The sequence below is a fragment of the Aquila chrysaetos genome, chromosome 5, assembly GCF_900496995.4.
Source record: "Aquila chrysaetos chrysaetos chromosome 5, bAquChr1.4, whole genome shotgun sequence".
In the NCBI taxonomy this organism is placed as follows: Eukaryota; Metazoa; Chordata; class Aves; order Accipitriformes; family Accipitridae; genus Aquila; species Aquila chrysaetos.
This window is the reverse complement of record NC_044008.1, coordinates 67,592,755-67,619,874: the sequence shown is the minus strand read 5'-3', so window position 1 is coordinate 67,619,874 and position 27,120 is coordinate 67,592,755. Positions and strand designations below refer to the sequence as shown.

The 27,120-nt window shown below is 54.6% G+C and overlaps 1 protein-coding gene across 9 annotated transcripts in view; it reads left to right on the top strand.

Moving 5' to 3' along the window:
• Window positions 1–676: 676 nt before the first annotated feature.
• Window positions 677–27,120, top strand: part of MGAT5B (alpha-1,6-mannosylglycoprotein 6-beta-N-acetylglucosaminyltransferase B) — a 71,381-nt gene continuing 44,937 nt past the window's right edge. Inside the window, exons 1-3 of one of the 9 annotated variants that reach the window (XM_041123752.1) lie at window positions 677–760; window positions 1,532–1,589; window positions 8,170–8,282. In XM_041123752.1, coding sequence (XP_040979686.1) covers window positions 1,552–1,589; window positions 8,170–8,282 — 151 coding nt within the window. In that variant the 5' untranslated portion in view covers window positions 677–760; window positions 1,532–1,551. Of the gene's footprint in view, window positions 761–1,214; window positions 1,590–7,263; window positions 7,473–8,169; window positions 8,283–21,540; window positions 21,643–27,120 lie in introns of those variants that run through there. The other 8 variants (XM_041123751.1, XM_030014836.2, XM_030014832.2 and 5 more) reach the window with 8 other exon arrangements.

Genomic DNA, 27,120 nt, shown 5'->3' with positions numbered 1-27,120 from the left:
AACAAAGAAGCCCACAATTAGTTTATAAAAGAGGGAGTGCTTGGCTGCTTGGTGCTGGGAGGGCGTTGTAATTGCATAGCACTCGCGGAGTAGATGGTTGAGCCATGCTGGGTTGGTGGGGTTGGAGGAACGTTTCTCTCCTGGGAAGCAAGCGGGATGGAGAAGGGCTGACAAAGACCATGGGAGGAGAGCGTCCCACCATGGGGAAGGCAAAGGGGCAGCTTTCTCCCAGTGCCACCCTATGCTTTATGGTGCACATGGTGGTATCAAGAGCAGAGGGGGATGGCCAGCATGGCGTGAGGGGGCCATGTTTGCACAACAGCCCCCCCCCCCAGACAACAGCCTGGTCCTGTCCCACAGCCTGGCCAAACGTGCACACCGAGGACACTGGTCCCCTTCCAGCTCTTTGCAATTTTGTGCTCACCCCACAGGGCGATGCATCCCCTCCCTCACCGCTGGTGGGGTGCACCCGTGCCGGCTGGGTGCCCTCGAGTCAGGGGCTGGAAATGGGGTGCCTCTGGGCACATTTGGCTCCTTTAAATCCCAAGCTTTGGGAGGCTTTTTGTGCCTGTCACCTTTCACACGTGAGCCGGGAACACCTCTGCTGAGCTCAGCAGCTGCTTCTCCTGGCCTCAGCTCTCATGGCCCCTTCTTTGTCTTCCCAAGGACGCTTCCCTGCCTCCCTGCCCCGGCCCCTCCACGCCATCCTGGTCCTTTCGGCAGCACCCAGGGGTGCCTGGGGACATTGGGAAGCCACATGGTGAGCCTTGACTGTGACCCCCTGAAAGAAAACAGGGTGATGGGGAAGCAAAGCCGCAGGCTGGTGCTCTCAGAGCCAGACTCCAGACCCCCCTTTTCCCCAGAAGCGAGGCATGCCCTGCTCCTCGCAGCCCCCCAAAAGCAAACAGCACCCGCGGGGACCTTTCGGGTTCGACACCCCCCCCTCGCCCTTTTCCCAACAGGGGCCATCCCCGGCTCCCAAAGTCACCACGGCGGGGGACCGTCACCTGCCTCGGGATGCGGCCGCCCTCCCCGCCGCGAAACGGCCATCCTCCCCCCAAAAATGCCTCCCACCCCCCACCTTCGGGGGCAGCCCCCGGGAATAACGTGTGTCCCCCCCCCCCCCCGCCTCCCCGGTACCCCCGCTCCGGAGCCGGGTTGCCGCTAGATGGCACGCCGGGCCCGGCGCAGCCCTCCGCGGGGCGGTGCGGGGCGGAGCTGCCTCCGCGGGGCTGCGCGGAGGAGCGCGGAGCGGAGCGGGGCAGGGCGCGGCGCGGTGCCCCGTACGGGCTGCGCGGGTGCGGAGCGGAACGGAGCGGCCCGGCAATGGGCTCGGCCGGCAGCGGGTAGGGGTAGGGGTAGGGCGGGCGGGGAGGTGCTCCGCGCCCCCGCTCCGCGCCCCGCCATGCGCCCCCGCGGAACCCCGCGCTCCGCCCGCTGAGCCCCGCTCGCTGCCTCGGTGGGTGGGGTGGGGGGAGTGCGGGGGCCGCCCCCTCCCCTCTCCCCCCGTAACTTTGAACGATGATCACAGTCAACGCGGATGGGAAGATAATGGTCAGAAGATGCCTCGTCACCTTGAGACCCTTTAGGTAAAGTTGTCATTTTCTTGTCCCTCTTCCCGGCTCCCGACCCGCGCCCCCCCCCCCCCCCCCCCCCCTTGCCTGGCCCCTGCGGGGTGGGAAGCGGTTGTCGGAGCACATTTTGCGTGGGGGGCTGCAGCTCGCCGTGGAGGGGGATTGAGCCCAGATTAGGATGTCAGGGATCCAGGCAAGTTTGCCCGCAGGTCAGCGTGCTGGTTAATTATAGGGCTGTTGGCCGCTGTCTTTTTTAATACCTTTCTCGCAGATGTTGGTACTTGGGGGGAAATCAGTTCCTCTGGTTTAAATCTGCTGGTGCTGATGGGGATTTTGAAACCCACCCTGAACTGGCAGAGGGGCTGGGGTTGATATCTGAGCCTGAAACCGCCCGGCTCCAGCATGCCCGTGCCCGCCTATCGCTTTTTTCCCCTTGGTGTAACTCTCCCCAATTTTGCCTCCATGCATTCCCTTCCCCTCTCCAGTCCTCGCTCTCCAGCTTCCTTATTTCACCGGAGATGCGCTTTGGTTGCTCCCAGGCTTGAGACACATGGGAGATGTCGGTAATTGCTTGGTTTTTCTACGGGCAGAGGGATCAAAAACCCACAGAAGGGGAAAGTGCTGGGGGGGCAAAGCACAGGGTGGGGTGAGCCCAGCCCGGCGGTTGCCAGTGCTCCCCACTGTGTTTGGGGGCTGGCGATCACCTGGGATCGTCGGAAGGATCTGCCTTTCTGTTTAGCCCAGGCTACCGCCTGGAGCTGGAAGGGAGGACGGGGCTTGTGCTTGCGCCGCTTGCTTGCGCTCAGGTTTGGAGATGTTGTCAGCGTCTCCCCGGGAGTTGCCTGGCTCTGTGCTGCTTGTCTGGAGGGATTCCTGCTGCTGGATCCCACGGCAGTGCCCTGGGGCTGGGGAACTTGGCCAAGGGGATGTCGGAAAGCGGTGGCGGAGCAGGGGCGTGAGGGTCCCGACAGCTTGGGCTTTCTCCGAGCGTGGGACGGGGGATGACTGTGAGAGAGGTAGGAAGGACACATGTACCCCAGGGGTATGCTCTTAGCATGGCTATTCGCTTTCTTAAGTGCGTTTGAAGTCTGTAGTGAGGAAGTGACTGGCCTGAGCATCCCTCTCCCCGGTGCCTGGGGCATCACCCCTGGGGCAGGGGAAGCCCATCTTCAGCAGTGACCTGGGATCAGGCTGGGGGAGCACAGGGAGTGAGTCGCAGGGTGATCACAAAGTCCCACTGGCGACAAGGATGTGTGCAGATGACGGGTTTGTGGTGGCTGGAGGGTCCCTGGTGTCTGTAGCAGAGCAGAGCACCTGCACCGTCCTGTCTGCGTGCCTTGGGCTGGCTTCTGCTTTCAAACCAGTGCAGACCAGTACGGGTGCCACTGGAACCAGCGGGGTTACCCTGTTGTTAACCAGTCAGGCTTTCCCTGTGTAAGACGAGAATTTCCCAAGACCTTCTCCTAGCTGTCCCGCAGTGTCCAGCTCTGCATCCCCTCTACACTGGGGTCATGCTGAGCGTGACCCCTCCATGTCACGGTCCTGTGTCACCTTGCTCCCAGCCCAGTGTGGGCAAGCGTTGGCACTGCCCTGCTCCAGCCGTAACCCGGTGCAAATCAGCACTGCTCCCCTAAAATCGACACCCTGCATTCTCAGCTGATGTGAATCAGGGGTGATCTAGGGGAGTGGGAGAAGATACTGGCAATCAGGATGGGTGCTGTAAATTGGGTGCTCATTGCTGGCTGAGTAAAGCCTTGCTGCTCTAGGGAAGCCCGTGGTGTGATCCCCTGCCTGGTGTAGACTGCTGGCAGCGGTGCCATCAGCAAACAGCGAACAGGAAACCTGACCCTTTGCACCAAAACATTTCATTAACCATGCTCCAGACATGCTTAGCAAAGCAATGCAAAGCCCTGAGCTGTGAAAGTGCCTGCAGCAAATGGGAAGGGGAGAGAGAGCAAATCAGCGTAGAAACCATTTGTAGAAATGTCCAAGGATGGCTCTGACTTCATCTCAGTAGCAAAGGGTGTTTCATTTGTGACAGCGCTGGATTCAGGCAAGAATTCACTGTGGAGCCCTGGTCCAGGTTGCCCAGCTCTTGGTTTTGCAGAACGTGGGGAGTTCAGGCAAGTTTGCCAGCTGGAAACCAAAGCCAGGCTTTCTGTGTGTCTATAACATTGGCCTGTAAGAGAATTCACTCTGGTCCCCTTGATAGAGGACGGTTCCCATGGCTGAGCATCATTTCGACAGCACCGTGACGGTGTCGGGCTCTGAGCAAAACAAGGTTTGCAGGAGAGGGAGCATTTTTTTATTAGCCCAATTGCTGCTGCTGTTAGAAATTGTGGCTCAGCTTTTGGGTTCAGGAGACTTGGGTGTTGAAAACTTGTCTAATAAAAGATGTTACCTGTCTCTGTAGCCCTTGGTTTCCCCATGCACCTGTGTAATATTCTCCCTGTGGGTCCCAGCTGGGTGATGCAGCAGCATGGACAGACAGTCCCAGTGTCACAGCCCCGTCCCGCTGGGTGCTGCTGGCCTTCCTCCCCTCATCACTTCCCAACTCATCGCTCAGACCCCCCTGGCCGCATCCAGCTTTAAGTTCCATGCGCCAAAATCTGCAATGACTGGGGCATCACTTCCAATTTTCACTAAAGCCTCAGAGAATTTTGCTTCCTTCTCTTTTGGGCACCAAGCCAGAACCCAGAACTGTGAACATTTCGGTTTGGGGAGGATGTGGAGAGGGACTTGGCACCAGAACCGTGCCCGGGCAATGAATTAAACGTGACGTTGGATGACAGGCAAAGCCACCATGCAGAGTAGATGCTACTTTGTCATTGGAGCCCCATGGTCTTCAGTGAGTTAGACTTGATTTTGGGGGCAGAGGACCCAGTGCATTTGATAGGCAATTTGGAAGGTCTGGGGTCTGGTATGTTTTGCCTACTTCATGCTATTTATTTTCTGCATAAGGAGTTTCTGCTCAGTTCAGGCTGGGCTAAGCATTTTTATTCACCTGGAGAAGGTTGGCACAAAGTAAAAGGGATGGGGTCCTCAGGTTGAGAGCCCATCCCTGCAACCTCCCTGCTCCCTGGAGCACTGCTGCTGGGCTGGATCAGCTTCTCTCCTAAGCATATACATTCCAGTTAGGCTCTGATCCCTCTTTTTTAAGGGAAAAAGCATCCTGCGCCTCCCCTACTCTCTCTGTAATCCAGTCAAAATGAAAAAGATTTTGTCTCCTAATGAGATGCTAAAGCACAGATCACCTTTGTATCTTTTTCCTTCCTTCTTCTTTTTCTTTCCTTCCTCTTTTTCTTTCTTCTCGATGTTTAACCATCGCTCCTTGCCAGAGTATAATTATGAAGATTAAAATGCGTAAACAAGGTCTTGCATAGTGATGAAGATGCTGTCAATAGGAGGGGTGAGAAGGAAGAGCAGGATCAGATCTGATTATTTAATCAGGTGATGCTTTGTTAAAATGCCCCTTGGGGAAGGGGGCAGCTGGCAGCTGGTCGCCGGGTGGGTTTTGTACCATGACGTGCTCCGAGGGAGGACCCTCGGTCACAGAGCATGGCTGGGCTTTGACCTCCTCCTTCAGCTTGTGCCTTCTCCACCGTGCTGTTGTCCTCTCCTCCCAGGGAGGTGCCATGGCAGACAGTGTTTCCCCCCCCAAGGACAAATTTAGCCCTCCGAGCTGCAGCTGGGTGCTGCAATCCCCTCTGTTGTGTTCCCGAGAGCCTCTTCCAGACCTAGCGCTGCACTGTGTGGCTCAGCACGGGGTGTGATGATGGGAACGGACTAATGTCCCTGAATCACCCTCTCCCCAAGCAATTTATGGGACACCACGTTGCTTCGCAGCATCAGGGATGCTCTGCCGCCTCCACAATCACCTCCCTGCTGGAGCTGGACCACGGCTCTCTGGAAACCATTCTCTGAGGTCTGCTTTGGGAGAGGGGCCGAGGTCCGTAGTCATCTTTGCGTGCAAATGCTGCAGCTCAATGGTTCATCAGCATCTGCTGGGGAGGGAATGGCTGTGCTCTGCCGGTGGCTGCTTGTAGGGCACGCCAGCCGTGCCTATAGCCAGGCCTTTTGGGGTGGGAGTCTGGATTAGCCGAGTGCAAGATGCTTTTCAGAGCTTGTTTAAACTTCTTTCCACCCCCCAGGGCAGGCTCATTCAGAAATAAAAGGGACTTGAACTGCTTCACTCCCAGAGTACCTGCACAAACTCAGGCAGTTTTATTGATGCACTTGAGCATCCCCTCTCCCAGGTGGGTCTGCTCTCCCAGCACCTGGCTGTGGGTCTCCAAAAGGGTTAGAGAGCTTTGTGCTTGACTTCAGTGTTTTGCTGGCAGAGCTTGTGAATGCTAATGAGCCCAGGGTGTTGCTCTTTCTCTTGATTAGGCTGGAGATGGGAAGGGGATGGGGAGCTGCAGTGCTGCGTGTCCAGAGCCTGTGGCCAGGTGACCCTGATCTGCTGGAACTCAGCTGGGGATGGGGCAGGGCTGATCCGTGGGGGGGGGATGGATGAGGGTTAGATGCCCGTCTGTGGTAGGCAGGGCTGATACTTCTCAGAGCAGGCAGAGGAAACCCTTTGCTCTTGAGCTGCCCGATGCTGAGAGCAAATCTGCACTGTCTGGGGCTCAGGTGTGCATCGGCTGTGTGAGAGCAGTGTTGGACCTGGTGGGGTGGAGGTAGGGAGCTCGTGGGGTCCTGTGAACATGCTGTGTTTTGCCCGGGAGCCTTTCCAGGCAGGGCAAGCCTGGCTATGCCATGCCGGGACAGTAGGGACCTGCCCTGGGAGCTCCTCCAGTAGATCTCCCCAGGGAGGCTGGGTCCTTCTTGAGCTGCTTGACACTGTACTTCAGCTCTCCACAGCATCTCCTGTAGCTAACAAGTGCTTTGAAGCAAGTTACTTTATTTGCCAGCCCTTTCTAACAACAGATAATTGCAATGCTGGCGTGTTGTAGCCGGGACTTAATGGCTGATTCCTAATCCTCTGCCTCTTAACTACACAATAATGATTAGATGGAGGGCTGTGGTGTTCCTTTCCAAGTCTTTCTCTGGAAAAGCCTGGTTTTGGTGTTGGGTGGCTGTGCTGTGTTTCTGTGTGCAGCTCCTGAGCCCTGCGAATAATGATGTGAACTTGTAACGGAGAGTTACTGGTTCCTGTCCTCTGTGGTTTGCTTCTCTTCAGCTCGGGGATGCTGGGAGGCAGAAATGCCAGTGGGCACCCCCAAGGGCTTGCTCAGCTCCCTATCCCACATAGGATTTATCTGTTTGAAGACAATCCCGTTGTTTCACAAGGCTGGCTGACAGTTGTCTTTTCTGCTTCTCCTCCTTGAAATTTTCCTTGGGTTTGGCCAGCTGAGATCCCCGGTACGGCCGTGGCTCTGGGAGCTGTTGTAAGCGGCAGCGGCTCTGCCGGGGCTTTGCCCGTGCATCTGTTGGAGGATGCTGCACCTCCACGGAGACTCGGAGGCGGTGGCAGCACCTCTGAGCGGTGGAAAGAGGTCAGGCGTCCGTCCCTTGGCGCAGCGTGCTCTGCTTGCACGTCGGGGAGATGGGAAGGCTTGGCTTTACGCTGCCTGGTGCACAATAACCCTCCTGCTTGCACAGAGCTCCTGCTTTCAGCCTTTCCCCCCCAAAAAAAAGTTACTGGCCTGAATAGGAGCAGCGCTGAGAGCTCCTGCCTCTCTCGCAGCTGCAGGTGACCACAGGCTCACTGGGAGCGACGTGCGGGTCAGCATCCTGCCCGGTGTGTCCCCGCGGGAGCTGCTTTCCTGCCAGCCTGGACGAACAAAGCGGCGATGGGATGGTCCCAGGCTACCGTGTGTGCCGCCAGCGCGGGTCCCTCCTCGTCCTGCTGTGCACAAGGCTGCCCGCGCCGCGCAGGCGATGCCGGACACAATGGCAAATACCGGTGGCCTAGTTACAGGGGGAACAAAAGACCTTTTTTAAAAAAAAAAAAAAAGTGTCGGGTTTTTTTGGGGTTGGTTTTTTTTGGTTTTTTTTTTTTTTTGATCCTTTGGGAGGAAGGGAAGGTACAAGGTCTCTCTTTTTTCTGGACTCTCCTAGGAGGAAAATGGCTATTGTTTATTGTAGTGGTTCCTGCAGTCTGGGTTACTGGGCTGGATCTAGTGGAGCATTGTAAGGGCAGTTGTGGACTGGCTCAGCTTTCCCACCTAAGGTGCAAGTCCTCCGCTCCCTCTCGAGGCCTGCCTGTCAGAGCAGGCTGTGGGGATTTCGGAGGGTGTTCTCAGGCAAAACCCGCCTGCTCAGTGCCAGGGTTTGGGCAGAAGCATCTTGGGCTCTTCATGAAGCACATGCGGGTCTGGCCGTGCTCGGGGCGGGGTACTGGTGTGCTCTCGCAGGGCTGGGGCTGCAGAGATGCTCCTTGCCCGGGCTGGATGGGGTGAGCCACGGGGATGGAGCAGTTGGGAAGGAGGCAGGGATTGTCCCGGCTGTCTCTTCCAGACATCCCAAAACAAAGTGGCTCCTGCTGCTGTGCAGAGGGGTTACCCCGGGGGGGCGAATGGTGGTGGGGCTGTCGCAGGAGTGAGCTGGTTCCTCGTCACACCTTGTTACAGCTCTGCTTTCCCTCCTGCAGGATATTTGTGCTGGGCATTGGATTTTTCACCCTGTGCTTCCTAATGACGTCGCTGGGAGGGCAGTTCTCAGCCAAGCGCCTGGGAGACTCGCCCTTCACCATCCGGACCGAAGGTAAGCACGGCTCTGTGCCCATCCTGTCCCGCGTGCTGCTTGATGGCCCCCAAACGTGTGGTCCAACCGAGCTGACAAGCGCCAGGAATGCAGGGAGGATGGTGTTCGGATGCCTCCATTCCCAGGCTCCCTACTGACCCGTTTCAGGGACGTCAGGATGGCTCAGGAAACTGTTGGCCCTTCTTGCTGTGGCATGGGGCACTTTGCAGCCATGTGGCTAAAACCTGGCTGTGCTCATATCCAGAGGTGTACAGGCACAGTGGGGACACGTGTGTGCTGGAGTGTGGATGCTGGCCCCGGCTCACAGCAGAGGGATGGGAAAACACCGGTGACTGGGGCTGACGGGATTAGACCTTCAACTGCTGGTGGTGGTCTGGGTTGCATGGGCTGCACCCAGTCTGATGTGCTGAGGATTTGGCTCAGGTGCTTGGAGGGCTCAGTCGTTTTGGGCAGTTTTGCTCTGCAGGGAGTGGAAATTGTTCCTTAGGGACAGGGAAATAAAAGGCCTTTGTGGTTTCGTGGAGGTACTGAAATGTAGAAGAGAAATATTGGATTTTTAGCAAACGTGCTTTATGTTACCTTTTTTTAAAACACCTTTTTGGCAAGACGTGCAGTCAGCTCGGGAGACGGCTTCCATGGTGGGAGGGTCACATCCTGCTCTTGCTCTGGGAGGATACTGCTGCACTGAATTGAGCTTTGCCCTTACTTTTCCTCTATGATCCCAGCCTGGAACAGCACGACTGAATTGCACAGAGGGAAATGTCTAGCTTGAACTCTGGTGAGCAGGGTGAGATAGGCTTGGTCAGGCCACTATGGTCTTCTCCTCCTCCATACCAAAGGTGTGGAGGGATTTGAGCTCCCCAGCCTCACCTGGAATGTGATTTTTGGACATTAAATCCTTTTCTTGTGGTGCTGGAAGAAGTGCTAGTTGCTTTCCTATGGAAGGAGAGGACTAAAGTGGTGGTTTACAGAAGCTGGATGGTGCTTGTAAACTGCTTAGTTGACTTTCAGAGAGATTAATGGGCAGCCTGCAGCAGCTGGCTTTGTTTTCTCCCCCGTGGATGGAGCACACGGCGGCTGGCATTTCTCCCCCTGTGCTCCCCTAATTGTTCCCATCATCAACTCCATTAAGCCCCTTCTCCAAGGGACTGCTGTTTGCCTGGCTGACCTCAGCCTGAGCAGGTTGCAGGATCAGTGCCTTTTGGTATTTTCTGCATGTTTTACCACGGTCAGGGTACCTGCCCCTGCGAGCAGGGTGGGTGCTGTGGTAATGTCCCTGTCCCCATGCCAAGTGCAGCTCCCAGGATGGCTGGTGAGTGAAGCCTGGTTATAGGGGACTTCTTCCTTCTCGGGATGAGAAGCGGCATGTGAGAAATGTGGGCAGAAGCCCCTGGACCACCGCCTTCTCCAAATTTGGCTTTTGAGGACGTGGGTCCCAAAAAGGTTTGGAATAAAAGGTGTCACTTGTTACAGCTGCTCACTGTCCCAGGAGAGTCCCAGTGTCCCCTGGGAGCTTGCAGAGAGCTAGAAGAAAGGCCAAGAGGGAGTAATTAATTGTGGGACCAGCCTGAGCTGAGGGGTGGCACAGGTTGTACTGCAAACAGCAGCGAAGGTTTCCAGAAACCTGCAGAAGCCCTTGGTCCCACCCCAAAGGGCTCTCTAAAGTTGTGTTGAAACGATGGCAAAAAGACAGTTATTCAGCTTCTTTATCCCCTTTCTGGATGCCTTGGAGTGGAATAGCTTTCCTCATCCTTATTCTTGTCATCAGTTTAACCCAAATCTGTAAGTCCATGAATTCCCATCCTTGCGTGTCTCTTGTTTACTGGGCACAATGTCAGCGCAGTCCTGGAGCTGGATCAAAAAACCCCTCCTTTTTCAGGCTCTTGCACCTCTGAGTCCTCCATGCTTACTGCTTTAGGTGATTAAATCAAGGTGTGTAAATGGGTTCACCTTCCTGCATCTGAGATTGTGGTGGGTGCCCTTGGCTCTGCTAAGGGCTGTACTGCAAGCGCCTGCCTTGCTGGCTGGGAGCAATGCCCGCTGCTTCGCTCCGAGGGTCTGGATGTCGCTTCTGGTAATGGCTGGTTGGTCTCATTTAAAGAAGAAAAAAGATTTATGACCTAGGTCCTCTAATTTCTCAAGCTTTTGGTCTCTTAGGTCTGTAACTGGCTAAGGCAGGTCCTGCTTTGTTAGAAAGCTCAGAAATTCAATGTAAAACCATTCTATTTTTTTTATTTATTAGATGGATTTGCCAAACAACATATTGCTTCCAGATGAATTGCTGCCGATTTGGCTGTTGTGTTTCTTGTTGGGGAAGATTTGGTTCATTTGTGGTCTCACACCGTTTTGAAACACAAAGCATCCTCTTCTGTTTCTGGAGGAAGGATGCCGTTTTGGAAGAGGGTTATATTCTTTGTCCCCTGGACTTGGCAGGCATGACATGAGAGGCATTTTCTAGCTCTTTAACGCTGGGTTCGGGCTGTTGGGGTTCAGCCTTTCCTGTGATATTGGTACGTAGGGACTGGCCGTGCTGCCTGGTGATGTAGCTGTTCTCAGCAGGGCTCCCTGCACACAGCTACACGGGGTGAGAAACCCTGAAAGCAGAGTGGGACCAAGACCTCAGGGCATGTACAAGCTGGAGAGGAGCTGGCCAACGTCACTGCAGAGCTCTCTCTGTCCCCTTTGAAAGGTTGTGGCTCTTGGGAGAGGCTCTGATGGCTGGAAAGCCCGACTATCGCACCCATGGAAGAAGGCAGGAGGGACGATGCGTGCTGGGCAACCTCACTGGTGCCACTGGGAGATGGGGAGCCAAAGCCTCCAGGAAGCTGGCGAGGTGGGGAAACTCCATCCTTGGAAACTTTCAAAACATATCTGGCTGACGTGTGGCAGTGGGCAGCTCGGTCTGACCCCGAGGTCTGCTCTGCTTGGAGCAGGAGGTTGGGGAAGGGACTCCAGAGGTCCCTCCTGGCTGGGGTGATGCTGAGCTCCCGTGGAGGAGCGCTGAATGCGCGTCGAAGTTGGTGTGGGTTGGTGGGAGCAGAAGTGGATATGCTTCTTAATAGTGCTGCGGCGTCTCAGTACGTCTGTTTGAATAACAAACTGGTGTCTAATTAACATGCGTTATGGATCCTGAGGAAACCCAAGAAATATTGCTGGTTGTTATCGTTGCTGTTAAGTGCACAATGCTGGTCTGAAGACAAGCTCAAAGGAGCAGGTTAATTTTGCTGGGCTGATTAGTTCTTGATGTGAGTAATGGTGGGAATCGGGCCAGTATTCACACAAAGCTGGACAGGTTCAGGGCCATTGGCTTTGGAGGAGTTATTGGGTTCATGGCTTCAGGTCTGCCATGCATGAAAGCCTGGGCTTGAATATCTCCCTGGAGCGGGCTCCCAGCATGAAACCCTCCGGAGCACACTGGTGATCCCGTGTGGGGAAGGAGCCTGGTCCCTGCTGCTGCTCTCCTCTCTGCATAGGCTCGTCAAAGCGTTGGGTTTAATGGGCCCTTTTGAGCATTATTCATTAATTGATTAATTTTGCATTGCAAGCTGGCAGCATCCTCTCTCCGTACGCTCTGGGTGTGGGCTGCTTTACCAGCATAGCTGGTGTATTTAGTTGGGTACGTTTGTGGCTAGCAAGTGTCCGCTCCTGCGGCCCTTCCTGGGGGTGATCCTGGCTTTTGTGGCTGTTTGCTCTGGTCCTTGTTTCCACGTGTGCCACCGGGCTCAGCAGCGATGCTGTGCAAGTGAAGCTGCCCATGCGCTCAAATGCCTGCAGGGTTGGGGTGGCTGCAAAGAGCCGGGAGGGGGTCAAGCCCAGCACCCGAGCACTTAAAAATCATTTGGAGAAATCCTGTTGGGTTGTGAATAAGTGGTAAAACTCACAGTTTGTGGTCCAGTCTAGGCTGGGGCTGTTCCTATTTCTCCCTAGGTGTGCTGACCAGCCCAGCATTGAACCTCGGATATTGCAATCCAAGGGGAAGCTTATGAAAATGTCCGAGACTTGCCCAGAGCTTTCTCGGCTTCTGAACTGTGTGAGCAGCTGATCAAAACCAAAATGAAGATAGATGTGAGGCAGGAGCATGAAAAGGAGAAATGGATAATGTCACAGTCCAAAAGTTAATCCCATTTTTAATTTTATTTTTGTATGTGAATCCTCTTCTCAGAGGCTCTCTCCAAAAGCCAAATTTCTCGGTGTGTGCCAGAAATCATTCCTCAGATGGATTCTCTGCTTGGTGATTCGATGCAGCAGAGGCTTTGCGTCTTAACAATAAATAAAAAAAACCTTCTGAAATGCAAGTTATTTTATCCTAATCCGCTGCTGTCAAGTAAACACAGACAAAGGTTCCTTTGTTTTGAAATGGCCACCGCGAGAATTTGTTCTACACACAAAGATCTAGATAAAAAAAGAGAACAGACAAGTCTATAAATTTTGAATGTGGGAGACGCTTTGGGAAGGGCTCTAGACTTGAGAGATTGAGTTTTCTGTGCCCGCTTCTCTCCTCCTTAGAATTTAAAGTGTTTGGATTTTTTTTCCAAGCATCTTTCTCTCAGTTTTGTTTTAGTGCTGGAGTCAAGCTCTCTTGGGGCAGGGGGCTGATCCTGAAAAAACACCAAAATCTTTAATTGTGGTGTTGGTGGTGTGGCTATGGAGGGATTTGGCAGCAGTCCCTCTGCCCGCAGCTGTGCCCCAGTCCGGTGTCGGCGGTGATGTACATCCCACTGGTGGAGCTTGCTGCTGCAGGGGATTAGTGGAGGAAAATAGGTTATTAAGTGTTAAAACGTGATTAGATGTGGCTGGAATATTGCCTGCAACTGCTGTAGCTAGTTTAAAAAATGGCAAGACTTCTGATTTCTCCTGCTGTTGATTCCTGTATGGTAGGGTACGAGATGCTGGAGGAATTTGCTGCAGTCTCAGGGGATGTGTAGGACAGGTCCTGATGTCCCGAAATGGCTGGAGCTGAGCTCTGCCCTTGCTGCGGGCTTCTGATCCTTGCAAGAGGGCTCTGATTTAATTTCAGCTGACCTTGGTGGTACTTTGATACAAGTGCTTTGAGTGGTTCATCTAGATAGAGGTATCTCGGTGCTTGGGGTCTGTGTGCTGCAACAGCAGTTCTCGTGCTGAGGTCCTTGAATCTCGATGCCTTTGGGAAGTGGGGGTTTGCTGAGCACTGGAGTTGTGTGTTTACTGTTCCCATAACTGTCTTTTCAACTCATTTTCAAGTGTTTCCTGCCTGGATTGGTGCTCGGCTTGAGAGCTCAACACCTGCCTTTTTCCACCCCAAAATGAGCTCCCAGCAGCATCTCCAGCTGGTTTCCTGTTGGTGACCACAATCCTGTGTTGTTCCCTCAGCTGCTTTGGAAACAGGATCAGTGGGGACAGGGGACAAAGGAAAGACAAAAGTGGGGGAGAGCTGATTTTAGAGCACAAGCTGGAAAATGCAAGGAAGCAGGGGTGAAACACATCCTCTGCAAGGCTGTTGCACCTTGTCCTAGGTTGCTGAGATGTGTTTTGGGGTCTGATCTCCTCGGGGCTGCAGGCTATGAACTCTTGTGGTGGGTTGACCCTGGCTGGACGCCACCAAAGCCATTCTATCACTCCCCTCTCCTCAGCTGGACAGGGGAGAGAAAATATAACTAAGGGCTTGTGGGTTGAGATAAGGACAGGAGAGATCACTCGCCAATTACCGTCATGGGCAAAACAGACTCAGCTTGGGGAAAATTAACTCAATTTATTACAAATCAACCAGAGTGGGGTAATGAGAAATAAAACCAAATCTCAGAACACCTTCCCTCCACCCCTCCCTTCCCGGGCACAACTTCACTCCCGGATTCTCTACCAACCCCCCCCAGCGGCACAGGGGGATGGGGAATGGGGTTTACAGTCAGTTCGTCACACATTATTTCTGCCGCTTCATCCTCCTCAGGGGCAGGACTCATCATGCTCTTCCCCTCCTCCAGCGTGGGGTCCCTCCCACAGGAGACAGTCCTCCATGAACTTCTCCAACGTGGGTCCTTCCCACGGGCTGCAGTTCTTCACGAACTGCTCCAGCATGGGTCCCTTCCACGGGCTGCAGTCCTTCAGGCACAGACTGCTCCAGCGTGGGTCCCCTATGGGGTCACAAGTCCTGCCAGAAAACCTGCTCTGTGGGCTCCTCTCTCCACAGATCCGCAGGTCCTGCCAGGAGCCTGCTCCAGTGTGGGCTTCCCATGGGATCACAGGCTCCTTCGGGCATCCCCCTGCTCCGGCATGGGGTCCTCCATGGGCTGCAGGTGGAGATCTGCTCCACCGTGGACCTCCATGGGCTGCCGGGGGACAGCCTGCCTCACCGTGGTCTTCCCCACGGGCTGCAGGGGAATCTCTGCTCCAGCGCCTGGAGCATCTCCTGCCCCTCCTTCTTCACTGACCTGGGGTCTGCAGGGCTGTTTCTCTTACGTGTTCTCACTCCTCTCTCTGGCTGCTGTTTCTGTCTGTCCTGCAACTTTTTTTTCTTCTTAAAAATGTTATCACAGAGGCGTTACCACTATCGCTGATGGGCTCAGCCTTGGCCGGCGGCGGGTCCGTCTCAGAGCCGGCTGGCATTGGCTCTGTCGGACGCAGGGGAAGCTTCCAGCAGCTTTTCACAGAAGCCACCCCTGTAATCCCACCCCGCTACCAAAACCTTGCCACACAAAGCCAATACAACCCTGGTGGGATATTAAACAGCTTGTGGGCTGGGGTAGGGGGTTTCCCAGTCCTGGGATTTTCTGCAGCTGGGCAATGGTAACTGCCTTGACCTGCAACCTGTCTGGAGGTGGGCACTGCACCAGCGCCTGCGGGGACTTTCCTTGGTCTGTGGCACAGCAGAAGTGCAGGTGGCCAGAGAACAGCTTCTGCTGCAAAAGCCTCTGAGATTTGGTCATTCACTTTCATTTTGCAGGGAAAGAAAAATAAACGTGGAAAAGTTATGGAGAAAGCCTGCTGGGGAAGCCCCCCTTGCTGGGTTGGGGCATCTTGTCCTGGATGCCGGCTGTGGGTGAAGCAGAGCACCGCTGCTTTCTTGGGGTGTCAGAATGGCTCTGGTTTGCTGTGTTGGGGTATGGGACTCTCTGGAGAGGTCCAGCAGACAACAGCCAAGGCATGTTGCACTGGAAATGGTGTTTAACATCACCTAGCAGAAATCCCGCCCTGTTCTCCCCAAACCCAGCATCCCTCCTGTGTTCCAGCTACTGGAGTGCTCTGCCTCTCCTGCGGCTGTTGTTTGCTCCAGTTCCTGGAGTCTCACCTGCTTAAAGCAATTTCTTCCATCAGTGAACACAGGAGAGGAGAGAGAGGGAGATTCTTTAGGGCTGTGCAGCACAGCTGAATACTTTGGTGTTTGTGGCTTCTGTTTCTTTCCAGAGCATGGATGTTGGTGGAGGGGGGCGGAGGGGTGGGAATTGTGCTGCAGAAGATAATGTTGAAGGTTGCTTGGGGTTTTGTAGGGCATCTTTGCCGTTCCAGAGTCATAGTACCGTGAAGCGATGGGATCTCATGTTATTTCAATCCCCTGAATTGCTCCCCGAGGAGCGGAGCAAAAAGGCCAAATAGAAACGTGAGAACCTACATGATCTCCTCGGAGGGGTCCTTTGCTCCCGCTCCTGTCTCTGCTGGTTTTCTTTCTGCTCCAGCAGCATCCCAGCTGGGTTAGCATGGCCAGGTGCCATCGCCGTTTGTTCTCACAGAAGATGCAGAAAGGTCAAGCTTGGATTTGCTAACGATCAGAGTGAGCTTGAATAAGTCTGTCGTCCTCCCTCACAGTCAGCTGTGCTGGGAGGGGAGGAGGAGGTCTGCGTGCGTGATCCTGACCTGCCGCGTACCCTCTGCGTGCAGCTCATCGCAAGGGAGGGCAGCAGAGGAGGGGACGGCTGGGTCGGCTCTGCCTGCGAGGTCCTGGCTGCAGTGAGATGCTGCTCAGCCTGAAGGAGCTTTAAAGGAAAACACAGATGTGTTCATCCTCACACCCCAGTTCCCTCTCTCTTGGGAAAGGTAATTTCTGGACCGGTGTGCAACCTGGGGTCGCTGCTGCTTGTGACGGATCCCAATCTGCTCCTCAGTTACTTCTTCTCGGCAAAGCACGTAGTTCTTCTGACAGGAGCTTGAGTTGGGCAAAATATCTGAAAGTTGCTTTGTGGCTTTGACGATCCCTTTTCTTACCTGACGTTGCTGGAGAGAGCACGCAGGAGTGAGGACTTGGGCTGCTGCCTCCTTGAGACGTGATGCGCAGATGCGTGGTTCCAGGGATGCTCCTGTTCCTTTCGCTTTCAAAAAGTCACACGAGTTATAAATTTATATCTTGATGCCTTTAATGCATGGTGAAGGTGACAGGAGAACCAGTTGCAAAAACTCGTGTAACCAAGTGATGGTGACGGGGAGGGCACGGGCAGAGCGAAGGGAGGGAGCTGAGCAGACTCTGCTGTGCAAACTCAGCTAATTATTCCCACTTTCTTCCCGAGTGAGTTATAACCCTCTCCTGGGCTGCTTGTGTTATGTTTTGATGTTGTCTGCTGAGCGGCTCTGGGTAACTGTCTGCAGCGGCTTGTAAGCAGCTTGTCAGGATCCGCTGCTTGAGCGTGTCTCACCGGATGGTGCAGGCAGTGGCCGGGATGCTTGTCCGGGCAGAGGGATGAGGCTGTTCTCATGATCTGAATGCAGAATTTGCTTATGCCAAACCCTCTCGAAAGGCAGCAGGAGGTTCCCCTCCTCCCACAGTGCCTGTGGGGCCGTTAGCCGGAGCGTTTCCCCGGGTCCCCGTGGAGAGGGTGTGGGTAAGCGGGTGCGTGTCACCTCCATGACAACTGGGACATGCAGATCCCGCACGTCCCCAACGCTTAATTTTTCTGCTGCTGCATCCAGAGCTGGATTAAGAGTCTCCTGGAGCCTGTGAGCCACTGGAGGGGTGCCAGCCAGGGGAGACCCATGGGGAGGAGTGTGCTATGCAGCTCTTCGGTGCCTGTGGCTCATTTCCAGCCTCGCTGCATCCGTCCCATCCAAAGGTGCTCCAAGCAGCCTCAGGGGCCAGAGCAGCCAGCTGATGCTGTAAGAAGTTGCCTGGTCGGTGCCAAGCCGAGGTGGTTGGTACTGGGAACACCTCCTTGGTGAGGAGCTGTGCTGGGAAAGACGGGCTTTTGATTTTTCCTCCCCTAGAAAAATGCTGGGGCGGTGGGGCTGGCTCTCCAGCTGGCCCAGAGATGCCGTGCTCTGGCAGCTCCTGTTGCTCAGGAACGTTCTCTCGCTTCCTCGTTGTCCAAGCATCGGTGGGGAGAAGGGGGTTAACGGAGACCCCAAAGCAAGGCAGAGCCCAGATGCAGGGTGAGGGCTTTCTGCCTTCCCCTCGGCCCCGCTCCCTGCCAGCTCCTGCCAGATGCTCGGTTGCTCCAGGGGCTCTTTTAAGAGGATAACGCCGCACGCGGCAGCAGTAACAACTTATTCTGCTCTTGCTGTTGAGTATGGGAAGGCTTCTTTAATTATGGGTTAAAGTGGTGCTCTGTCCCGAGGAATAGCTGTTGGTGATGGATGCTGCTGGGAGCGACTGTGGGTGTCAGCTGCCCCCCTGCACCCCACGCAGCACCCTGGGGTGCGAGCGCCGTTGAGTCCACCGTGCGGCAGCGAGAGGCTGCTGCTGGTGCCGGGCTCGCACCCCCATGAGCAGTACAAGGGTGTCCTTAATCTGCTTTTTTTTTGGAGCAGACCATTGCTTTGCCCAGGTGGAGAAAGTAGGGGTTAATTCCTCTCCTGTGCCTGCTGCTTCTGGTGTCCCCGTGGGCCATCCCACGTCGGTCCCAGCACGCTGCATCTCTCGTTGGGCTGGTGAACGTGCACCGTGCTCCCATCTCCAGCCCACGCTTGGAAAGGGAGTTTAAAGTGGAAGTGTAAAACTTTACTGCTCTTATTAAATTGCTATTGCAGGCAGGGAAATGAGTGCTGTTAAAATGAGGAAAATAAAGGCATCCGTGGGGTCTCCACATGATACCGGGGTTACTGCCGACTTCTGCGGGGATGTGCTGGGGGAGTAAAATGCAGATCGGTGCTTTGCAGGGCACAGAGGGGTAAGAAATGTAAGGGCCGCTGTAGTAGTGGTTAAGGCTTAATCCACCCTGGGAACACGACTCTTACTGAAGAAGTGCCTGTTTGATACAATTGCTGCTCAGAATTGGATGCCTGCAGGCTTAAAAAGAAAAAAAAAAAAAGCCACCAAACTTACTGGAAGATGGAAGTGTGAATTCATGAGTCTTAAACTGGTGGAGCAGAGATGAAGATCTCTGCGCAGTGATGTGCGCTGGTCCCTTCCCTGCCGCCGCCGTGTTGGAGGAGGGAGGAGCAGCATCCCGCTGGCCCCAGCGCTCTGTTATCTCCATAAGCAGCGACTCCCAGGGAATGATTAAATCAATTAATTGATTTTCTATAGCTCATAAGGAAGTCAAATGGTATTTCCATCAACGTGTGATGAGCAAACACCCCACCACAGCCAGGAGGAATGTTAATGGCTCTTTATGCTTTTATTACCCCTTTTCACTCCTAAATCAAAATTCATCCTGAGCCCGGGAGGCAGCAGGTACTTCAGAAAATAAAACTAGCACAGTGGGAACCATAGCAGCCTCTGTAAAAGCTGGGTTTTCCCACTGATTTATTTGTTTCTCTGGCCTAAACGAGAGACTGGGGCTCGGTTCAGCTCGGACAGAGATTAGCTGAGGCTCGTCCCGTGGCTCTGCCAGTGCTCCCCGGCTCCTGCGGGCTCTGCTTTGGGCTGCCGCCCCGCTCTGCTGCTGTTGGAAGGATCTGGCCGCTGGGCTCGGCGGAGGCTGATGGGTTTGGAAGAAGGGGATGATTTATTCGCCCCTGGAAACAGAGTGGCAGGATGCCCGGCGCTGTTTGGCCAATATTTTTGGCTGAAAGAGAAATGGTAATCATTCTGGAAATGTTAAATTAGTGAGTTCTGCTGTTTCTGAAACATAACGTTTTGGGGCAGCTGTAAATAAGGCTGCAGGCTCGAGCGCTGGACGTGCAGAGCCAGCGGAGTGATGGTGGTGCCGAGCCTCCCGAAGCCCTCCTGGCTGATCTTGGGGTGTGCAAATGCTGGGTCGAATCCTTCCCCTGCGCAAGGGGTTTGGGCTGATTTCCTGCAATCCTTGGGGCATCGGCTTCTGATAATTTAATTTTCCCCAGGTCAGCAACATGGGCTGTTAGGAAAAGAACCAGGTGAGTTAAATTCCGATGCCCTTGGAGGGATACCTCTCTTGTAAAGGCCAAGAACTGAAATGAGGGTTGGTGATGGAGGTGGTCCCTAGCTTATGGGTTTGTGGAGCTGCTCTGGGGCTGCCCCTGTGCCGTGGGACCAGTGGGTGCTCCTTATCGCCTGGAGCTGGGGGTCCCGGCTGCAAAACCGGGATCCAGTTTTGCCCCTGGTGCCGACAGCATCCAGCCATGCCCCGGGAGCCCTAGTGCCCTCTGGGCTTTGTTACTGGCAACTGCCCTTGAGTAAGCCATGTGCTGGAGCCCTTGTGTTTTAGGAAGCAATTTAAAATCGATGTTAATCTTGTAGTTTGAAAGCCTTGCCTGCAGCGTGAGGTGTTTGGAGCACTGCAGAACAGCTTAAAATGCAATTTAAAATAGTGCTGGCTGGCAATAGAGGAGCAACTAAAAATACCCTGCTGGTACTTTTTCAAAAAAAGTGAAAGGGGGATGAGAAGGGTGGAAAGATGGGGTTAAAAAAATAAACTAAGTGAAAAGTGAACTGCAGCTTGTGCTGGGGTTATGCATATTGGTCTCCTCTTCCCCAGCCCATCTCCTGGGACTGCTGGGGAGAGGAAGAGACGACCAAGCTCATTTTGCCTGGCGAATGATGGCTTGTGGCAGGACTTGTGGGACCATCCCCATGTCCCATTGGGAACATCAGGTGTCTGGTGTGTGTGCGGGGATAAGGAGTAATAAAAGTTGGGGGGGGAACAGCCCTGCGCTCTCCCTTGCAGTAATGAAACGCTCCTGTCTGTGAATGTAAGTGTCTGTTTGTATTGCTCAGCTTCCTGCCTTTTCTTATTTATATGGAAATGGGGAGCAAACATGTGTTAGGGTGGAGATAGAGCTGCAGTCTGCTCTTACAGGCGTTTCCTTTAGGGGGGTGTGGGCAGGGGGAGCTGGTTGGGGTGGAGAAGTGGCAGGAGCCCCTTCTGCAGGCTCAGCTCGAGGTCCCGCAGCCGAAGGGCTGCCCAGAGGGAGGGAGCGGAGACCCCAAACCCAGCGAGGTTGGTCGGGGGACACCGGGCTGGCAGCCCCCACCTCCACGCTGTGTGCAGCAGCAGCCTGGGGGAGGACTGGTGGGACCTTGGGTGGAGGCTGAGGTTTGCTCAGAACCTCTCCGTGGCCTCTCTCTAACCAACCTCCTCCGTGAAACCTGGTCCAGCATCACCCGCCAGGGGGGCATCAGCCTCCCATGGGGAGGACCTGCAGCGTGCTGGGGCGCGGGGCTGCGGAAGGAAAGCGGGGGTACGGATCATCGCTCGTGAAGCTGTTGGCAGCGTGGGAGAGCGGAGCCCAAGGATGTGGCTTTGCCGTGGCTGTCCGGGAGCGGGGTGGGCAGAGCGGTGCCTGGCCGTAGGGGTGGCACGGTGCTTGCGGGACTGATTTATGGGGCCGAACGGGATTGCTTCCCATCTGCTGGTGCTGTTTCGGGCGGCGTGCACGCCGTGGCACAGCCCGCTCTTGCTTGCAGACGGGGAACTCGTGCAGCAGATCGGTCCCCCCGCTGTGGTGTCCTGCCCCCAGGCACTGCCGGCGTGTGTAGGGGGGTGTCGGAAAGCCGGGGGGGGGGTCTTTCGAGCCTGCGGCAGGGTTGCGATCGCTGCTATCGCATGGCTGCGTTAGCAGAGCCCCGGGGCGGCTCCTGCCTGGCTCAGCCATGGCACATGGCTGCCAGCCCTGCGGTGCCAGAGCCGGCGTGCGCGGTGTCGCGGGGCCTGGTGGGCTCTGCCCGCCCGTGGATGCGGCGAGAAGGAGTGAAAACACCGCCGAAGCTGCACACTTGCCGTTGATTGCATGGGAGTGGATGAGGGGATGGATAAATCCAGGGGGTAGATGATAGCAGGCAGGTGGGATATAATCTGCTTTACCAGTTGGTGACTTAAGGCTGCTTAATTTGGCTGATTGCCAGGGAACCGCTTCCTTGCCGGCCATTTCCAGCGGCTCAGCAGCAGATCGATGGTGCAGCTGGAGCCGTACCGAAGCGTCCGCTTCACTGGCAGCCCCCAAGCTGCTTCGTGGGCACCTCCAGGTGCAAATTGCTGCTGCTGGCGCGACGGCTCCCTGTGTGGCTCCTTGTGCTTTTTGCGTTGGGGCACTGGCTAAGCAGGTCCGTATTTTCTTTGTATAACTTCAAATAATAAATCCATAGCAGTCTGATGGCAAATGTGGGTGGGTTTGCTGGAGGCAACAACTGGCTGGGTGCCCATGCTGGTGAGTGGGTGCCCTCAAGGGGTGCAGCTATGGACCTCATCCATCCCTGGAGCAGGTTCCTCCCAGGGTGGGTGCCGAAGGGATGGAGGCGGGAGGTGACCGTCGCTGCCGGGCTGACCCTGGCCTTGGGCTTTCTTGTTGCCGGTTAGTGCTGGGTCTCTGGGCTGTGATTGTAATGGATTATGTGTCAGGGTTAGCTGGAGCCCTTGGCTAGTTGGCCTTTTGAGGGGTTTAAGTAGCCTGGAGTTGTCCTTTAAAGGAGAAAAACAAAGCAAAGCAAATGATGCTTTGGATTGAAATTAATTCAGCTGGTATTTTCAGTGGACGTAAGTAATATCTTACCATCTCTGAGCAAATTCCCTTCTTGTACTGGAGCGTTCAGCTGTTGCGAGACAGCCGGGCAGGGATATAACTTATGTCTGAGAAGCGGGGGGGGGGGGAAATCAACAACAAATCAGCCATGTTATGAACAGCAGAGATATATTGTGGAATTGCATTTTAAATGTCAGGGGGATGTTTCAGCGTTGTTCACACTGATGTGGGTCGAGGCTGTGCCTCGGTCTCCCCCCGGAAGATGGACTCTTGTGGCTGCTGGGTTAGGGAGGCTTTTGGTCTCATTGAAACTGGCCTGGTTTTTGGGTGGAAAAGCTCCCTGTAAGTGACCAATGCCACCTCTGCACCCATGGGGTGGCACTGGGGTCCTGCACCCACAAGGAGGAAAATGCAAGGGATGTGTTGGGCTGAGTGCTGGTGTGCAGCTCAAACATCATTTCCCCTACATGTTTCTCTTTCCCCATCTTCTTGGCATGAAGCTGATGCTGAGCAGCGTGCGACCCCCCCTGCCCTGAGCAGGATGGGCCCGAGTGACCCAGGGACAGGTGGCTAAAGGGAACATGCCCTCAAAGTGCTATTTTTTTTTCTCATGAGGGGTTTTAGCTCCTTTTGAAAACCTCAGCCCAAGCATCCAAGAACCGCACATAAACCCGTGTGACGGGGTGACATCCTGCGGCTCCATCCGTGCTTGTGAAGTGCTGGGTGGAGATGGCTCCCAGCGTGAACAGTGGTGGGGCGGCGTGGGGAGGATGCTCAGGATCCCAAAACACGATGCCTGAGCATGGAAACTCCTTCTCATCTGCTCTTTCCCCCGTGGCACAACCTGGGCTTTGCCAGTGCCACTTCACATCATCTCCACTGGTCCCAGCCCCATACTGGGCTGCCCGGTGGGGAGTCCCTCGTGCTGTGGCCACACTGGAGATGCTCCGTGAAATGGTGCTTTCTCGGCTGCTCTCTGCTCCTGCACGGTCGCCCCGAGGCATCTGGCATTGAACTTCACCCTTGCGTCGAGGTCTGCACATGCAGCAAAACTCATCCGTGCGCCTGTCCTGGCTCCCGTTCCTGGAGGTTTCGGTGACAGGTAATGGCAGGGGGTGGGATGCCTGCCCAGGGAGGTATTCACTCCAAGAAGGTATTTTAAAGACAAGTGTATCATTAGTGAATTCCCTAGGGTTTCGACCCATCCAAATTTGAGCATATTGGCTGTTGACTATTCCACTGGTTTCGCAGAAAAACTATTTCTTCTTCCACTAGACATCACCCTTAGGGGATGCTTTCTTTTTTTTCCCTGATTTCATCCAATTACTTAGCTGTATGCTCTTCTGAAGCACCATAAATAATTCTCCTCCCTCTGCTGTGTTTACCAGCATGTCTCATGAAATCCAGTAAGATATGATTGATTGCAATCATTATTTCCTAGTGCTGCTATGAAAACCTCTGTCAGGTTCAGTGATTGCCTTTAAAGAGTGGCTGCCACTCAGGAAAACTGTCAAAAACCTGTCATACTTTAGCAAACTCCAATTAATCTGTTGAGCAGTTTTACTTGTGTTTTCTTTCCCATCATTGCTGATTATCAAGGGTAATTAGAATATTTTTCCTTTGTAATTAGCAGCTTGCTTGCTTTTTAAAAAAAAAAGTGGCTCGCAAGACTATTTTACTGGGTTTTCATGCTATCGAGTTGGGTTTGGGTTTATCCTGTCTGCCTGCAGTGCTGTTTGCAAGTGTCTCAGGGATCTTCATCACTGGCTTAAGGGGAGAAGCTGGGGGTACCGGCTGGGCTCGCCTCCATCCTCCGAATCCCTGTTGCTGGCACGCACTGTCAGGCAGCCGAGCAGCCGTTCGGCGGGTGTCTGGGTCTCCGCTTCAGGTTAACAAATTAATCCTGGCTCTTGCATTTTTAAAAGAGTCGCTTCAGCACTTTTCCGCCTTTCTTTTGGTTTTAATGAGACACACTTTCCAAGAGATGTAATAATCATTGCCAAAAATGTCAGATCGTTCTTGTTATCCTCCTTAAGCTTCTGGAACAACAACAACAACAACAACAACAAAAAAGGCCAAGAACAGAAAAAGGTGTTGATGAGGAAGGGCTTCGACTTCATCTCCAAGAGCCAGGGGAGGGCTGCGCGGAGATGTGCCCCACGACAGCTCTGCTTTCTGGCAGGGTGCCCGAAAAGATAACCCAGTGAAGGCTGAGATTTGTTTTTTATTACTATTTTTACTTAGAATATGAGGTGTTTCTTTATTTCTTTATTGGAGATGGAATATCTCCGCTCACTGTTGACAGCAAAGCTCAGAGCTTTGCTGTTGAAAAGCATCCTGGAATCGCTCAAAACTAGCTGGGAAATTGGATGGTGGCAGCGACACGAGGGGAAATCTCGGCGAAGCTAGCGGGAAAGCCAAACAGCAGGAAATCTCCGTCTCCTGCTCCTGCTTGAGCAATGGGGCGATCCCCGGGGAGCTTTGCCCGGGCGGTGGGGACGCGGTGCTGAGCACCCCTGGGTGCCCAGCAGGGACATCGGCTCACTGCTGCCTGCTGGAAACGTGAGCCCTGTATAGCTCTGTGCCTCAGTTTCCCTTTTCCGCCTTGCCCAGGGCAGGATTAGGCTCCCTTAGCAGGGCTGGAGAGGTTCCCGGGACCCATGCCGACCTTCTCAGGAAAGGGCTTTTCCCAGGTCTCTTCTGCGGGGACAAGCTCTGTACGTGTATCTTGGTTTTAATCAGGGGCCAGAGCTGTTTCTCTGCCCGGGCTTTGCGAGCAGCCATTTAAATTTCAAATGAGCTGCACCACTAAACAGGCCTTCGTAATTAAATGAATGCAGCCTGGCTACAAATTGGGGTGACAGCCCAGCCCTGAGTGGCAAAGGCAGCAGTGGCTCTCAGTCATCTCTGTTGCCTTCCCAGACGTGATCCTTGCATCTTCCCAGCGAATGAGCACGACCTGACCCCCTCAAAACAAGCTGGGATCCAAATCCTTGGGCCAGGGGCACCGCTCCGTCCATGGAAATGTGGTGATTGTGGTTTCAGCTCTTCTGGCCAGCTGTAGGGGTTGTATCAGGTCCTTCCCCTGACCTCCAGATTCACCCACTGGCACGGGAGCATGCAAGAAGGATGCGCAGTCTCTGTCTCGCTCAAAAACTGAGTTCAAGGTCTAAGCTCTGACCCGCTGGCAGTGCCGGGATGTCAGAGCAGGAGCAAATCCGGAGCAGAAATCCCCATTCGGGGGGGCGGTCAGTCCTGGAAGCCACCTGGGGCAGGGGGGCAGAGGGTGCCGTGAGCTGTGAGCCGTGAACACAGCCCAGCCGTGGTAAGGATGTCACTGGAGTGGGCTCAGTCCAGTGAGGAAATAACTAATGTGGATTTTCTGACTTAAGGCCATCTCAGAGCTTTTCTGTTTTTCTTGGCCATGTCTTTGCCCAGTTTGCTCAGCTGTGTTTGGGGAGGCCCCTGTACAAACTGAGCTCCAGTGTCCAAGTTTCCACTTTTCCCCCCCAACAGCATCTTTTAATTGTGAGTTGATTAGCACTTCTGCCCTTTAATGGGACAGGCTGTGACTTGTGTCCCACCAGGAGATTGGGAGACCTTCCTGGTGGGATGGGCAAAGGTGGCTCCTGCATTCCCAGACCCATCCAGGGAGGTCTTGGGGCTGCACAGGACTTTGGGCACCCACCAATTCAAGCAGAAGTCACCAATTTCTTGCCATGGGAGTGCAGGGAGCATTTGGGGAAAAGCCTGGTTTAAATCTCCATGAATTTTTTTTTTTTTTGTGGAGGAATTGCTTTTGCTCTCAATTTTTCTTCTGTTTTATTAGATAGCATCAGGAAAAAATAACGTGTTGCTGATCATCTCAGCCAAGCATGGAAGACAGCCTTTGGCGAGGTCTGGCTGGCCCGGTGTCAGCTTCTCACAGGGGTTAAGGGTTGGCTTGTAACCCTGTGTTCATGTGCCACACGTCTGACAGCAACAGGCGGCCGCAGTGGTGCGGTGCTTTCCCAGCGCCTGCCGGGGTGAGAGCCTGGCAGGGCTCGTGCGAGTGCCGAAGCCCCTGGTTGAGCTGCGGTGCCCGATGCAGCCCTCCTCCCTCGGAGCCGGAGAACCGGCCCCCGGCAGCCGTGGCTCCAGTGCTGCAGCATCTGGAGCTGGAGTTAGAGGGTGATTTACTGGGAGCGTGGGGAGGGAGCCGGTTCCCACCACGGCCATACGCACCGCTCTCATCTGAATACCAAAACCAGCTAGACCTCACGTTCAGGCTGGTCTCTGCGCTGTTTGACGCGCACAGCGGCTTGTGTCAGCTCCTGCAGTGAGGAGAAGCCCGTGCCAGGTCTGTCCCTGGCACATGATGCCGTTGGGGTGCCCCACTCCACCCCAGCGCTGGGGCTGAGCTGGGTGCAGGGTGCTGTGCCAGGGCGGGGGACCCAGGGGATGCACCAGCACAGCCACCCTCTGGCTTTACAAGACCCGGTTTTGTATCTGTTTGGAGTTGCATTAGATGTCCGTAAATCCTGATAGCCACCTGGGATGTCCAGCAGCCGCTCGCTTTCCCAGCACTGCCTGCCCAGCTCCTGCTGCTCCCTAAATTAAATATGTGCTGCCTCTTGAAAAGCACATGTGAGTGGAACAGCAGAGATAAGCTAAACGGGAGAAGTTCAGGGGATTATGCACTGATTAAGTTATTACTAACGTGAAATGAGCCGCGCTGAGATGAAACAGGAGCTTTATTTTCTGTTCCCTGGCTTCGGGCTCGGGGCTGCCTGTCACTAGACAGCAGATCAAACTGGGAGCCAGGAGCTCGTGTATCCCCCGGCGCTTTCAACACAGCAGCAGGTCGGTGCTGTGCAAACCCGTAGGAAGCAGAATGTTAAATGGGGCTGGGAATCGGGGGCCTTTCCTGCTGGGGAGGGTTTGCTGAGATGCAGCGCTTGAGACAGAGCTATTTCCAGTGCTGGGGCACGCACCCTGTAGCAGATTTGGGTAGAAAAGAAATTCTCTGTAACAGGAAAATCCGGCGCTGCTGGGAGGATATGTTGGGGGAGGACCACCTATT